Genomic DNA, 16,884 nt, shown 5'->3' on the forward strand with positions numbered 1-16,884 from the left:
CATTGATTGTCTGGCCTATCGGATTACCAGACACTTAGCCACTCTCCTATAGCCATTTATAGGAAAAATTGACACACGTTAAAGATTCTGGTAATTTTACTGAAAATTAAAATCCTTCAGGCTGAGTTGAAGTAATATTACGGTCAGTTTTGATGTTGTTTCTGTGCTTACAACAGTTCCTCTAAATGAGGTGATGTCACAGTTTGAAAGTATTTTTGCAATGGATATGACAGATCTCTTAATGTTGTCTCATGCTGACTTACTTTCACTGGGATAACAAATTTATGAGCAAAGTGATGGTGTGGCTATGGGGAACCTACTTATTGCAGTTTAATGAATTTTTATGTGGAAAAATATGAAGCAGCATCCCTTCAGATGGCAAAGAAGGAACCCTTATGTTGCCTTTTCATGGATGATACTTTCATTATGTGGACTCAAAGAGAAAAAGAACTACCTGAATTTCTAAAGTTTCTGAATAAAATTAATTCTAATGTAAATTTCACTATGGAAAAGAGAAAGAAGATCAGATTTCATTTTTGGATGTATAGGTACGTAGAAAACCTTATGGAACTTTGGAGCATAAAGTCTACAGAAAGCCCACTCATACTGATAGATACTTGCACAGAAATCACCATCCCAGACAGAAAAGAGGAGTGATTAGAACATTGGTGGACTAGGCTAGAAGAATCTGTGAACCACAATACTTGGAGGATAAGCTCGATAATTTAAGAATGGCCTTCAGAAGAAAAGGCTACCCTGACAAAGAGATAAATAGAGCATCTACATCCTAAAAAGTGTAGAACTTCTAATGAAAAAAGAACCAAACAAAGGGAAAATTTTCCTTCCATTTGCAAAAACTGTCACAGATCACATCAGTAAAATACTTAGAACATACAGTACTGATACCATGTTTAACCCAATGTAAAAGGTGCATGAATATTTGAACACTGCAAAGGACCTACGCCTGCTGCTTGCTACCGCAGGAGTATATATAATCTCTTGCACTTGGCGGCCAAATGTACATAGGAATTACAAAAAGAAGGATTAACACCAGCCTTAAAGAATGTAAGCAGTTATTGCCTGGGCAAGACATAAATCAACAGTAGCAGATCATGCACTAGGACTGGGAAACCACCAAATTCGTTTCTCTGACACTGTGTTTTTAGCAGGATCTAATAGTTACTATGCTTCGTTGTACACAGAGGCTGTAGAAATTCAAAATCGCAAAAAAAAATTCAAGAGAAAAGAAGAAGGAGGATTGCAATTAGACAAGTTGTGGGCCTTTCTGCTAAATAAAACAAACAGCACAACTCTTTACCATTTCAACCTTTGTAGTATATGTCGGTGTGACTCCATGGTTTTAGACAAGAGTCTGATGCTGTCATGAACCATTTGTTGCTTGGATACAGATAAGCAGTTAAGCTTGCTGAGCTTGTTTGAGTTCATAACTGCTTTCTCAGTTGTTAAAGCCTCTGATGATATCTCAAGCATTGAAAGATGAGACAATAAGCAGAGAATTATGCCGTATCCTTTCACCTTATGCCCATAAGGCAAATATCAGCAATAAAAGTATGCAAACACTGGTGATGACAGCCTACATTTGTTAGTCTGTTATCTGCAATTGATTGACCTCCTCCATGCCAACCATCATGGATTCTGTAAAGGGGAGGAGGGTAGACAGTAATAAGAAATCAAACTTACATGTTTCTTACAAGATAAATGCAATCAAATGGATGCAGTTTAGTTTTTGACTTCTGTAAATCATTTAATGTATTTATTAACAAAAGTATCATTACATGGGGCATCAAACTAAATTTCTGACTGAATTGAGAATTTCATAGTAGGAAGAATGAGTGCATGTTAGAATCACCAATAGATTTAGATGTAACTTCAGGTTAGTCCCAGAGAAATGTGTTGAGACCCTTGTGGTGCATATTGTATGTTAATGACATGACAGGCAGTATTAATAATAACTTCAGACCTTTTCCGCACAGCTGTACAAACATCCAATCGGGTCTTGACAACATTTCAAAATGTTGCAAAAATCAGCAACTTGTTCAAATGTTCAAAAACTTAAAATGGCACACTTCCCAAAATACAGAAAAGTGGTAGTCTTTGACTACAAGCAACATCAATCAGTCACAATTGGAATCAGACAACTCATACAAATGCCTGGATGTAACAATTTTAGTAAGTGTTATTCATCCTACTACATCTTGACAGGAGAACTTCATACCAAATTTTAGGTTATGTCCATCCAGCCCATGTGGCATAGAACCATATCTTATAATATTTCTACCCTTTTGTTACCCTGTTTAATCACAAGGTTTTGACTTTTTCCCCGATGCTGAAAAAACTGCAACAACATTGGAGTGACTCTCTCTCTCTCTCTGTCTCTGTCCCCCCTCTCTCTTCTTGCAAATGTTTCTTAATTTAAGGTATTAACTAATTGACAAAACTGGTAGGTGATACTCTAAATTGGATGATATCATTGTATAAATGTTTATTGCCTATCACTATTTGAAATTGTAATTTTACCTTCATTTTGACTTGAGCATAAGGGCATTAACTCATCTCACAACTGGAATAGATCAAGGAATTTGTAACACATTACCTATAAGTAATGCCCCCAATGCATTATGGATGCACTGGCTTATGGTAGTTCCTATATGCGAACGGGTACGTCTGAAGATGAGGCTAATGGCCTTGAAATTGATCATTGAGATAGTTCAATTGTAGTCTGAGGCAAATTCGTTTTTACTCTCAAGGCAAGTTTCCTTTTGATTACAGTTTTCATTTTTGTTCCTTTGTAGTGTCTGAATAAATTTAAGATGTAGCACAAGACCTCCCAAGTTTTTATGTTGAAAAATATACATTTACCTAGAGACAATAAATAATAATTTATTGCAGAAAATTTTGAGTTTTTGGTGTACATTCTACATTTTAAATTGTTTGACAAACTGATTTTAACAGGTAAATTATACTGTGTTCCTCTTTTCCTGCAGTAACATAACTTTAACATTAAGGTTGCCTGTTACCACAGAAACGAAGAAAAGAAATGTAACCACGTTACAGTTAGGTGAAATCAAGTTCCTAAAAAGTAGGATAGGACTAACAAGGAGAGACAGGATGAGAAATAAAAGAGTAAGGGAAACTGTGAAAAAGGAATTCTTGCAAAGCAGAAAAGAAAAATCAAAGCTAACATGGTATGGACACTTTAAGAGAATGGTAAACAAGAGGATTCCCAAGAAGATACATGAGATGGTGATTCAAGAGAAACAATCAAGAGGGAGATCAAGGGACAGAAGACTGAAAGGTATGGAGGAGTGTGTCAGAAAAAGAGACAAGGATTGAACCAGAGTGAACACAGAAAGATGATGGGAAAACAGGACTAGATGGCAAGGCTTATGTACCAAACAAACCCAGCCTGGCCCTGGAAACTGTTCAAGGTGCTGATAATGATGTTACCACAGAGCACAATAACTAACAATTTTTGATGGTAAAACCATAATAATATTTAAGCATCAGCTCACTGGATTTTTGCAACTGTGCACAAGTTTAGGTGGTTTGGTGAGTGAAATTGAAAGTTTGGTGGCTTCTTGGTGGAACAGATAACCAAAAACTTCCTGATTTAAAATTACTCTTGCATAGAACACTTAACATTCACTTAAGACAATGTTAGTTTGTTTTATTAATTTATTCATACATAGCAAAATAACAAAGGTTGAGGGAGGGCGGGCTGAGGGTTAGGTAAAAAGTGGGTTTGCAGATGTGAAGAGGGGCAAAGCTGCCCTAGTTACGCCTTTGAACATGAGTCATTATTTCTCTATACTCACTACCACATTATCCAAAATATGCTCATAGCAGATACTGAGATACTGAATGTGAATGCTAATTTATATATTTAAAAAAAAAAAGGGGGGGGGGGTTCTGTAATATTTTGTGCTTGGCGGTTTTGACAATACCTAACAACAGAAGTCACTTACTTTCATTCGCAGTTTTTATTTCCACATGAAACTCTTCCAGTAGAGTAGTCTGATTATTGATTGGCATTCCAGTTTTAGAAGTCCACATTGCTTTCATGCCTTCTAGATGTTACATGATTATACCCAAGCCAGAACATACTGTGATGAGGGGTGACGTGATCATCTTGAAGATAACAGTGATCCAGTGTAAGACAATATGTAGAAACCAAAACGGTCTGTCATTGCAAATATTTGTTTTATAAAGTAACTGGTTTCAATCATAATGATCATCATTAGATTTAACTGTCTCATTGAAGTTCATAAAAGAGGCAAATAAAGTCTGTAGTCATGATTGGCATTGTCACATACTATAAAAACATGATAAAATTTTAATAACCACTCATGGCTTGTGATGCCGGACTGTTGTTAACACCCTTTATGCATATAATTCTGGATTTGGCAAACAAAAAGAGTGAGTAGTATGTCTTACATACAGAATTGCAATAAATTCAACAAATAATCTCTGTGGATGTAATGTGTAAGGAATGCTTCTGTATGTTGTGGATTGAAACAATTAGGCAGGAGAAGTTTGTTACTTGCTGAACTACATAGTGTCAGGTGTATAAAATTTCAATGTTATTTTGAGATTTAACAACATTATGAGATTGGGCAGTAGTTGAAAAAATTGCACAGCAATTCCTAGTCTCTGTTGAGTAATAATTAATAATACCCAGTCTGTATGTGTGTTCTCTCAGAAATAATGCAAGCTCTAAAGCTGAGTTACAGTCAACACCCTGTTGATGTGCCCATATACTGCTCAATGCTTGTTTTATATGGTGAGTAGTTGAGTTAACTGATACCATTAGTTATTTATTTTATATGCCTATAAATCAAGTGTTGTACTGAGTACAACAAACATTGGACCAGTCCTTAAATACTACAAACATTTCTTATACTGAATATAATGTATAACAATAATGGAAATTCCTGGATGGAGCAATACATAAAATAAGGGAAAGCAACCAGTCATCTATAGCGGACTGATGCATGGAGCATAGAGACAACAAGAAATAATATTAAATGTGTTACATAACATTTTGTTAGGGAGAACATTATATCTAATTATACTTTTCATTTATACAGGCCCAACTGTGCTCATAAAAATTGAAAAGGCCCTGGAAAATACAAAACTAAGTGACACTGTTGTCCAGTATCAGCTAACAGCCTTGAAGGAGGAATGGCTGAAGTAAGTTATTAGAAAATTTTTACATTTCTGTTATAGACTCTTTCTGAATCAAATCCACAGTTTGTTCCTAGCAATTGTGTAAGAGACAATCCAGACAGAAATTTATCTGTTGTCAGCATTTGGTCTTGACTGATTTTGTTCTTTTTGTAATTTCCAACTTAATTTTATTTTGTCAATCTCTATAATGGTTATACAATGTCCCAGCATAGATAGAGGGGGTAGTCAAATAAACAGAGGAGACATCATCCTATTGAAGCTCCTGCCACTGGTGTGAGTACAGTGTTAGAAATTCATCTGTATCAAAGCCACATGATCATACTCTAATACTCACACATCTAAGTCTACAACTACTCACCACAAGCCATCTCATCATGTGCAGTGGAGAGTATTCTGTTTACAACTGTCACTGCGAAGGAAGGGTGTGAAGGAAGAATTGTTGGTAAGAATCCATGTGAGCTCAATACTCTGTTTTCTCGATATGGTCTTTTCTCGAGATATGTTGCTACATGAAACTTCCTGGCAGATTAAAACTGTGTGCTGGACTGATACTCGAACTCAGGACCTTTGCCTTTCACAACCCACCCTCATTCCACTGCAGAGTGAAAATCTCACTCACTAGTTTGGTGCAGTGGTTAGAGTCACTGGCTAGCATGTTGCAGATCACTGGTTCAAACCCAACCACCAGCATTATTTTTATATTTCATATTTATCATTTCTGGAAGATTCTTGAAGCCTCGTATGTTTGTAATGATTGTATATTCTTGAATATTCAATGTTTGTGTACATACCAGTGCTCTAGAATATTTTATGTTTGTATTTTTATTTATTTATTTAATTAATTTATTTATTTATTTATTTATTCATCCGTAGACAACTTGTGTTGTATGGATGTCGTCAACTGTATACAAGGAATGCGTATATACATAATAGTACTTCTGGTAGTACATATTTCTATGGTGCAACTTAATCGTTTGTACACAAAACAAATACAGACCAATCTTAGTTACAAATAAATATAAATTTACAAATGTATTCTTGCATATATTACACAAAACAAATACATACCAATCTTAATTAAAGATAAATATAAATTTACAAAGGTACTCTTGCATGAATTGAGGTGAACACATGTCATTTACAGTATTCTTTGACAGTATAGTAACATTTATCTGCTAAATAATTTTTTGCAGCTTTCCTAAAGGCATGTATTTCAGTTTCAGCTTTGATCTCCTCTGGAAGTCTATTATACATTTTTAATCCATTAAATAATAAACTATTTTGGGTTTTTGTTTTGTTTTTTCGTATGAGATGCAAATGGTGGCAGGATCTAGTCCAGTGTTGGTGTATAGATCTGTTTTGTGTGTACTGGTCAATGTGTTTCTTTATATATATCACAGTCTGAAAGATGTATTCACATGGTACTGTCAAGATTCCCATGGTTTTGAATAAATCAGTACAGTGAGCTCTCTTGCTGCTTTTTGTTATTATTCGTACTGCCCTCTTTTGCAGCTTAAAAATTGCTTGTATGTTCTGCACATTTGTACCCCAGAAGGTTATGCCATAACTAATTATTGAATGCACATATGCAAAGTATGTCGTCTTAGCACATGAACTATTACATACTGACATAATTATCCGGAGTGCATAGCAAGCAGTAGCAATTTTCTTTTCTAGTGCTACAATATGGTCAGTCCAGTTAAGCTGTGAGTCAACATGCATTCCTAGGAATTTTGTGTTTGTGACACAATCTATAAGTTCATCTTTAACTCTTAGGCCTATGCTATTATGTTTTTTATTTATGTGGAAATTAATACTGTTTGTTTTTTTAATATTGAGGGTTAATTTGTTGCTTACTACCCACTTGCATACATGATCGAGAGTTTCTTCAGCTTTGTCTCTCAATTTGTCTGGTGACTCGTCACTGATAAGGATGCTGCTATCATCTGCAAATAGTATTGCTTCCCCGTATTTCACACTCTGGGGAAAATCATTGATATATATTAGGAAGAGTATTGGCCCTAACACACTTCCCTGAGGTACTCCTATGTTAATATGTTCTGGTTTGGAAATGTGTTTTGTCAATCTGCTGAACTTCGTTTGTGAGATCTCTACACACTGTACCCTATTTTCCAAGTACGATTGAAACCAATTATTTACTGTTCCCCTTATTCCTAGTGCCTCCATTTTGTTTAGTAGTATTTTGTGGTCTACAGTGTCAAATGCTTTGCTAAGGTCAAGGAATATGCCTGTTACATGTTCACCTTCGTCAAGTGCTTCTAAGACAAAGTTTGTGAAGTGAGCTACTGCTGAACCTGTGCTTCTTCCTGGCCTGAAACCAAACTGTTCTTTACACAGTAGGTTGTACTTGTTTAGGAAATCCATTAGTCTCTTTTTCATAATATTTTCTATTACCTTGGAAAAGGATGAGAGTAATGAGATGGGCCTATAGTTTTCTATATTTTCTGGATCGCCTTTCTTAAATAGAGGCAGGACTTTTGCACATTTTAAGTATTCTGGGAAGCAGCCTGCAGTGAAAGATTCATTTATGATGTGTGCCAAAGGATGTTGTATGCTGTCAATGCAGTCCTTCAGTAAGCACACTGGCACTTCATCTAAACCTGCTGATGTTTTATTCTGTAGATTCTTCACAACCATCCTTACTTCTTCTGTAGAAGTCGGTAACAGTAACATTGAGTTATCCATATAGTTCAATTTTTGTTCAGGCTGTTTTTTGCCAAACTTTTGCTGTAGCTTGGTAGCAACACTGCTGAAGTACTCATTTACAGTATTTACTAGTGTATTTGGGTTATGTATAATAGCACCATTATGTTTAATTTGAATGTTTACTGTTTTTAATTTATTACTGTTTGTTTCCTGTTTGGTAACAGTCCAGGCTGCTTTAATTTTATTTTCTGCCTTTTCTATAATACTGTCATTGTGGGCTTTTTTTGCATCTCGTAATACTCTTCTGTATATTCTTTTGTATGTGTGGTAGTAGTTTAGGAAACCAGGATCACTATGGTAGTTTTTTAACCTGTTCAGTTGTTTGAGTGTTGCAGAGGATTTCCTTATTCCTTTGGTCACCCAGGTATTTCTTTTGTGTGAGTGTACTGCAGTTTGCATCTTTGGGAATGCTTCATCAAATCTGAGTTTAAATAGTGACATGAATTTAGAAAATTTCTTATTTACACTAGTTTCAGCATACACTTCTTCCCAAGTTATACTGTTTATTTGCTTGGCAAATTCTGATCTGTTTGGTTTGGAGAAAACCCTTCTGTATGTGTATGTTTTAGTTGTATTGTCTATATTTATGTTTAATTTTAGGATTTGACAGGAGTGATCAGAAAGGCCAAGGTTATCTACAATAATTTCACAACTTTCTTTATCTATGTCTGTGATGATGTGATCAATTGTTGATGATGAGTTTTTGGCTATCCTCGTGGCTCTGTTAACTAATGGTGATAACTTATAACAGCGCAATATATTCAAGAATGAGTTACAGAATCTATCTGGGTTTTGTGTGTTTATATTTAAGTCTCCACAAATGAGAACCTTCCCTTTAGGATTCGAAGCCATGTCTAGAATCTGGATTAGTTTTGCAGTGAAAGTATCTATATCACCACTGGGTGAACGGTAAATACATATTATAGTTAACCTTTGTGCCTCATCTGTCTTGCTTATCTCTATGGCTGATATTTCTATATGTTTTTCCTCACTTACAGAATTAATATCATTTCTAATTTTATAGGCAATTCCTTGCTTAACATATATACATGATCCACCTCCTCTAATGGTGGTTCTACTATAATGACATGCTAGTATATATGAGTTTAAATTTATTAATGTTATTTCAGTTCCTCTACACCAATGTTCAGTAATGCAAGTGACTGAACTGTTTAAAGTTTGTAGTTCCACTTCTAATTGTTGCACTTTGTTTCTGATAGATTGTATATTTTGATGAAAGACTGAGAAACGAGCACAGCTTACCTTGCCTGTATCTTTTGTTTGCATTTTGTTGACAGTGACTGATGCTTTGCGCCAGTTTGTCCCAGTTTTTTTCTCCTCTTGGTGCTGAACCATAAAAAATCCTCCTTTGGAGTGATGTACTTTCTTGTCCTCTGGCTCCTTCTGATGGGGTGTGGTTTAGCTGGTGGCTTCTCCATTGGTACTGTCGTTTCTGGTGCTACTGCTGTTGTTGGCTTTGCTGTTGTCTGTCCCACTGTTGCTGTGTCTCCTGCTCTTATTGTTGGTGGTGGTGGTGGTGGTGAAGGTTCTGCTGATGTCAGTTCTGCTGCTGATGAGATGACTGCCTTTGTTGATTTTTCTTGTACTGTGGAATGTTCTATTACTGATAGTGGTATAACAGTTGTTTTTGTGTTGAAGGTGTTTTGAAGTAGTTTTAATTCCTTCATTATCATGTTCGCCAGATATTCTTTCCCAATACTGTTTAAGTGTAGTCCATGTTGTGTATGGAATCTACGACCTATATTATTTATATTAACACATTTAACATTTTTAAAACGTCTACAGATTTTGGCAAACTGATAGTTGGCTTTTTGTATTTCTGTGTTTACACATGATTGGTTATCCAGATCATGCCGATGTGGTGTATTCACGATTATCACATTTGTATGCGTGAGGTTCGTCAGACACTGTTTAAGATAACGTGTAGCATTTGCAGTTTCATTTTTATATATATCGTTTGAACCTCCGATAAGTATTACACAGTCTTTATCGTGCAGATTTTTAACCTCTCTAGATTCAGTCGTTTTTATTATTTCCGCTAGTGGGGCTCCCGGTTTTACTATGCTACACAAACTTTTATTAGTTTTCTCTTTAATTTTCTTTGCGAGTCCACGGCCATGACTATCTGAAAGCATGAGTATTTTATTGTGCGAGTTATCTGTTACAATGTTTTTCGTTTGAGTGTCTGTTTGTATCGGTATTTTGTGACGTACTTCAAGGTCATTTTGTACCACTATTGTCTCATGAAGTTCATACGACACTTTATCGCTGTTTCGAGATTTTTTGATGTGTTTAGACTGTTCACTAGTGGCTTTAGGCCTACTATCTTGAATGCTTTTCTTCCCAAGCGACTCGTAACGGCTCGTTTTACCCTCGCTGTCTACAATTGCGAGTACTTCAAATGAGTTTTCATGCACGAAATTTACGTTGCGGTCATTGTTCACACGATTTAACACTTCTTGTTTGTTGTTTTTAAACGTAGCTTGGTTGTTTTTAAACGTAGCTTTGTTCCAGTTTTTGGAAGCAGGTGAAATGTTTTGCACCGAGTCCCGCGTGTAGCACATACCTTGTTTTGATCAGAGATCATAATTTTCTTTCTTGAGCCATGAAATTTCTTTACGAAGCACTTCAACAATTTTCTGTAGGCTGATAATACGTTCATTTAATTTTGTTGTAACACCATTATCATTCACATAATGACTGTTTTTCACTACGGAGCTGTAATTTTCGCGCACAGGAATATTACGAACACTTGAATCTGTCGCCATGTTTGTGCACTTTTTGTCCATGAGGTCAGTTATGTAATGATCTTACTTTGGTGTTAGTAATAAACGTGCTTTCAGTTCTAATCATTCTATTTCTCTGACAACTCAGCTCTCAGATTTGGACTTGATTGTGGTTCTGACCTGACATTGTTTTGTGGAGATGCAGAATACTTCAAAACACCTATGTGATCACGGCTCCAGTTAGGCAACATAAGAGCCATTGCAAACAGTACATCATTCTTAAGATGCATATATTGAGGAGCAGATGGATACAAAAGCAGCAGTAAGTCAGCTGAAAAACCAGTGTCCATCAGCATTTTCCAGAGATGGTGGTCAGGAGCCAATGAAATGGTTGAAAGGATTTGACCAAGTCTCAAAATACAGCAAATGAAATGGCATGGTGGATATGGCAGATGTGTACTTCTACTTGGATGGCACAGCCTGGCACAGGTTTGAGAAAAATGAAAAGAAGCTCAGTGGCAGGGATAAATTCCAGGCTGATTTGAAGAAAACATTTGGCAGCTGTTCACAGCAAGTCCACTTTTCAGAAGAACAATTGAAGACCAGGGCTCTGTCATGGAAAAATGACACAACGTTTTGGCCCAATGCCACATCATGGATTTTCACATGACAGAATCTGACAAAATCTCGTAGTTGATAAAAAGAGTCACAGAAGTCATGTACCAAGGTCTTTTGGCAAAGATGTCACAACAACAGAGGAAGTCATCAAGTGGTGCCAGCAAACCCAGCAAAGGCAACACAAAAAAAGTCAGACAAAAAAGGTATGACCGACTTGTGAATATGGTCCTTATAGCAGATGTGGAAGACCACCATGAGCTCACCTTTTTTATATGCCAGATAGTAATAGCAGAGATACAGCACTGTAAGCAACCAGACATGTCAGACCGAGTACACAAGAGATAGCAGCGTCGAATGTCGACCTGATGCATCAGGAGGTGACAGAGAGTGTTGAAGAAGAGATTTAGTATTGATCTTTGCCACCAAACTACACTACCAGTAGAAAATGCCATGAAGAATGGACTTTGCCAACTCAGACTTTCACCACTGCCACCAAAACAACAATCCGGCATCTGACCAGTGCAGGTACTACCATCTCCTTCTCCAAATAAAGTGCCCTACAAAAGAACAGACAGTTGTCCACTAATGCAGAGAAAGAAGATAAGTGTTCAATAACTGTCATGCCATAAGACGCCAATCATCACAATAATCCTATTCACGCCAGTCAGTTGCATCCAGTTGTAGTCCACCTGTGGGCTGAAGCTCACCACAGTGCTTTCTCAGCAGTCGTATAATCATACAAGATTGGGTCTTTCTGCCAATTTATGCATAATATATTACATTTGTTTATGTTGAGGGTAATGAACAACCTCAAGGAGCTGCAGGTGCTATCCACTGGGTTATATTTGTATATAGTGAATATTAATGGTACTACAATGCTCCATCAGGGTACACCTTCAGTTTATTGTGAGTTTGAAGATTTTCAACCATTAAAAATGATATTCTGTGTTCTGTCTGGTAAGAGCTTTTTTTTATTTTGTAGGCGACAGTGAGAAACTGCACTGAATGCCTTTTTGGAAGGCATGGAACATGGCATCAACCTGTGTTCTGGTATCTACTGCCTTCTGGGTCTTACACAATCATTATTTGTGGGATCCATGTTGATTCCTACAGAGGAGATGTTCTGTCTCCAAAAAGGTCATAATATGTCAGAATAAAATGTGTGCTAAAATTCTACAAGCATCTGATGTCAGTGATATAAGCCTGTAGTTTTGTGCATCTGTTCAGTGATCCTTCTTGAAAACAGGAATGACCTGCACTTTTTTCCAATCTGTAGGACCGTTTCTTGCTGCAGTGACCTTCGATAGAATGCTATCAGAAGATATGTACATTCTTGTGCATATTCTGTGTAGGACATCTTCTCTTTTGAGTGATTTTACTTGGGATTCTGTTTTGTGGTTACTTATTTAGACATCTGCTGATTTGATGTTCATGCTACAAATGAAAGAGGGAACCATGGTATTGTAGTCATCAGTGAGAGAATTTAAGATCCCCCATTTTGATGCAATTATGGTCACTAAGTGTCTAGACAGATGGCTTTCATCTATTAACTGATGTAAAATTAGACCAAAACTTTTTAGGATTTACTGTCAGGTGGGTATCATTTTACTTTTGAAACCTTCATATGTGGCTGCCCTTATGCTAATTTTTGCTTTGTTTATATTTTATTTGTTGACAAGGTTTTGGCAGCATGTAAACCTGCAGTAAATTTCTCTTTGCTTTCAGAGATGCTTTCTAAGATGGCTGTTGAACTGTGGTGTGTCTTTCCTGTTCCTCAAAATTTTGCATGGTACATACCTGTTTAAGGCATATTGTCCAATACTTTTTCTCAACATTTTCAGTCTCTGACAGGAATGTTTTATGTTGACTGCTCATATAATGTAAAGTGTATTTCTTGTTCCACTTATTGATCACTGCACCTTTCTTTACATTCCTGTTTACACATGTGGGTAGTGATTCATTGTGGTTGCTGATTCCCTGCTCTGTGTTAAATGAGTCGAGAAGTTTGGACCTGTTTGTAACCAGGAGATAATTTTTAGATAAGGCATTCAGAACAATTTACATGATTCCATGCCCCCACTACCAGCCCTTCACTATAGTCTCCAGTGTACAGCTGTTGAAATCTCCGCCTAATACAATAATGTGACCAATAAAGGATCCACTGCTGCTCTGGAGGCAGGGAGTCTATTCAAAGTTTCTGATTACCATTAACACTTAATCTTTACCCAAATTATTCCACATTCATATTCTGTACTAACCTCACTAGGTAGTCTTGTCTTGTTTATGCCTATAAATTTTTTCCACCACTGGCATTTAGTCTAGCTTTGTTATCTATATTTGAATTATAATTTAGAATTTTGTTGCTTTCAACATTTGGTTTCAGCCAGATTTCTGTCCCTGTTCTATAGGGTATTATTACCATTTATAAACAGCCCTAGCTCTGGGAGATTTTCAAGGACACTCCTGCAGTTAACTAATACTGTATTGATATTGTCTTTCTCCTGCAGCCATGTTTTAACTTTTTAACTCTGCAGAGTGGCCAAGAGGACATGCGATGCTGACTGGCCATTGTGTCATCCTCTGGCATACAGCACCATTTGGATACAGTGTAAAGGGGTGCGAGACCAGCCCACTGCTCTCTCAACTGTTGTTGGCTTTTCAAACCTTGGAGCCACTACTTCTCATTCAAGTAGCTCCTTAGTTCACTTCACAAGGCTGACTGGACCTCTTTCAATCCATCCATTAAAAAAAATGGTACCAGGAATTGAACCTTGTCCTCCATATGGCAGTCAGACATATTACCCACTCAACTCCATAGGTGGTAACATATGTTACTCTTAATTGGGCTGATATTCTTCTCTCCCTGAAACCAGAACTCCTATTATTGGGTCTTTGCAGGGATTTATCTACCCTAAAAAACCTGCATGAGTGTACTACACATGTTCTGTACACTTGTAGATAATTCCTTTGTCTGGTGCACACTTGACCTATTGCGTTCCTACAATCCTTGACAGTGGATGTCAAAAAATTTGCATCCAAGATTGTCACAAAATTGTCTGAGCCTTTTGCTGAAGGTAATTTAAAGGACTGCAATAACCTCAGGGAACAATGCTGCAAAATGGTAGCTGAGCTCCAATCCACGTATGAGGCTATCTGTTTTCACCAATGCAGTCAGCCACTTGTATAAGCTGAACATGGCCCCTGAGACACCTGGCGGCAGATATCAGTCACGCCAACATGAGACAGAATTTGCAGCCGGCTGCATCCAGTGTGCTAAATACCCATTGTTAGGTTTTCCTGCATGTCCCAGATGAGACTCCCTAGCAAGCATATGGAGTGGACACTGGTTTTCCTTTGAGGCCTGCCTGCTAGTTTGCTAATGTTGGAGTTCCTAGTGGCCAGCAAAACCACCATATGTGCTTGTTCAGACCTCTCAGGAAGAATAGCCCCCAGTCCCAACAGATCCTGTGTTGTCTCAGATATTCTTTCAGATGTGGCAAAAACTCAGTCCTGTTTTTGAAGTGTAATGAGTCAGCCACGTGGCCAGTGCCAACTTTTGCCTTTCACCCAGAGATTTACATCTGGCCACCATTCACAATTCACACTCATGGGAATGTCAACTGACTGCAGTGGAAAGAAATTGCTGCAACAGCAGGCACTATAGGCACCAGAGATACTACAGCTTTTGCTTCAGTTGTCTCAACACCACTGTGCACATGGCAGAAGCCTGAAGCTTAACCTGCATTCATCAATGCAACAAAACATGTAACACTAAAGCAGCCAGTCACTAGATGTCATCTAAGTACTGCTGCTACAATGCATCTGTCTGTCACTACACACTGATATCACACAATACAACTGCTCTACATGTTCATCGTTACTCTGTGGTTCACAATAAGTGCCAGGCAGAGGGTTCACCAAACCACCTTAAGCTACTCTTCAACAGCATGTGGGAAAACCAAACACAAATCTTTCAGTGTGAGCTGTCATTTCCCTTTATTACAGTGATCATTCCTCTGTATGTAGGTGAGTGCCAACAAAATATTTTCGCACTCTGAGGGGAAAGTAGCTGATTGAAATTTCGAGAGAAAAAATACCTTTGTTTTAATGATTGCCATCCCACTTTGCATCTGATATCCATGGCATTCCCTCTCCTAATTCACTCTAAAATATGTAAACACATAATAAAAGTTAATAGCCATGCTGACATGACGCAAACACCTGAATTTAACACTTTAACTGCCAATGCCATCAATTGATGGGACCTTAAAATTTCAGTAACTGCTGATCATGTCATTTCTCCCACTTTTAAAAATGAAATCATTTACACTGACAGGCTTAATCAGTATTCACTGTGCTGTAAGGGACATGTAGTTTCTAAAACAGCCATAAAAATGGCCAGCAATCAAATTGAGTTAAAACTAGGGAAATTTATATATCATTTGAGGAGTAACAGATAGCTATGTCATAATTTTACCTTTCAAAAATATTTTCCTGTTGCATTTAAGAAGAATGTACTTTTGTCAGCTATTCCTTCATGACCAGATCCAGGAAGAAGGCTTGTATCACTGGTAGCCAAATGACTCGAGGTGCGATATTATAGGCAACTATTAACTGTTCAACTTTATGGTGAATGATTACCCTTCCTCCTTCCACCATTTATATTCCACCAGGACTTTCCACCATCATATATGTAATACAGGAAAAGTCCTAGATGGGTTTAATTATATACTGCCTAACAAAAAAAGTGAAGCACCTAGAACACATGGTTGAATGTCAGTGTAATTTTAGAGATGTCCATTGGCCGGTATGTAAGTAGAGTTGTAATTCTCTGCGATGGGTAGAATGGCCACTAGAGTGCATAAGTGTTGTTCATGTTTAGTGTTGTTACCAGCCTTGGTAGAGTATACAAGGGGCATGAGCAGTGTCACAGGTTGAGTGATTACCACAAAGGGCACAGAGATGCCGTGTCTTCATGTAAAACACCATTATCAGCAACTGATGGAGTTTTTAAAGGGGTCTCATTATGGGTCTCCATTTAGCCAGTTGGTTGAATTGTGCAACATCCAGATTTGTGGGGCATTTGGATGTGACACTGGTTCAGTGTTGGACTATATTGAAATATGAGGGTGGGCATACTTTCCATCAATGTTCCTGTTGACTATGTCTCTCCACCTGTAACCCCTTCACATCTGCACCACAACATTTTGTGTCACCCTACACCATTGATCAATGACTAGCAACAGTTGGAGTAGGGAATTACTGTCCAATGCAGTGTGCCATTAATACCACAACACTAACTGCTGCATTTGAAGTGGTTTCATGACTGGGAAACACTGACTGCTGAAGTGTGGCATCAAATTGTGTTCAGCAATGAATATGGTTCTTCACTACCACTGATGACAGCTGTTGGCAGGTATCGTGGCAACCTGGGGACAGGTCCCATTTGGAGAAGCACAGCAGTATTAATCATGGGATCATGGTGTGGGGAGCTGTTGGATGTGACTATAGGTTGTGGCTGGTATGATGGAGAGAACTTTGATGGCACAGTGGTATGTCACGGACATCCTACATCCTCATGTGT

General features: G+C 37.6%; 1 protein-coding gene across 2 annotated transcripts in view; it reads left to right on the forward strand.

The window, feature by feature from the left end:
- The window catches only part of LOC126475481 (folliculin), a 162,523-nt gene that overhangs the window by 130,765 nt on the left and 14,874 nt on the right, over positions 1–16,884 (forward strand). For both annotated transcript variants that reach the window (XM_050103379.1, XM_050103380.1), the window contains exon 9: positions 5,109–5,211. In XM_050103379.1, the coding sequence (XP_049959336.1) occupies positions 5,109–5,211 (103 nt within the window). The remainder of the gene's footprint in view (positions 1–5,108; positions 5,212–16,884) is intronic.

Source organism: Schistocerca serialis, chromosome 4 (genome assembly GCF_023864345.2).
Source record: "Schistocerca serialis cubense isolate TAMUIC-IGC-003099 chromosome 4, iqSchSeri2.2, whole genome shotgun sequence".
NCBI classification, from domain to species: Eukaryota; Metazoa; Arthropoda; class Insecta; order Orthoptera; family Acrididae; genus Schistocerca; species Schistocerca serialis.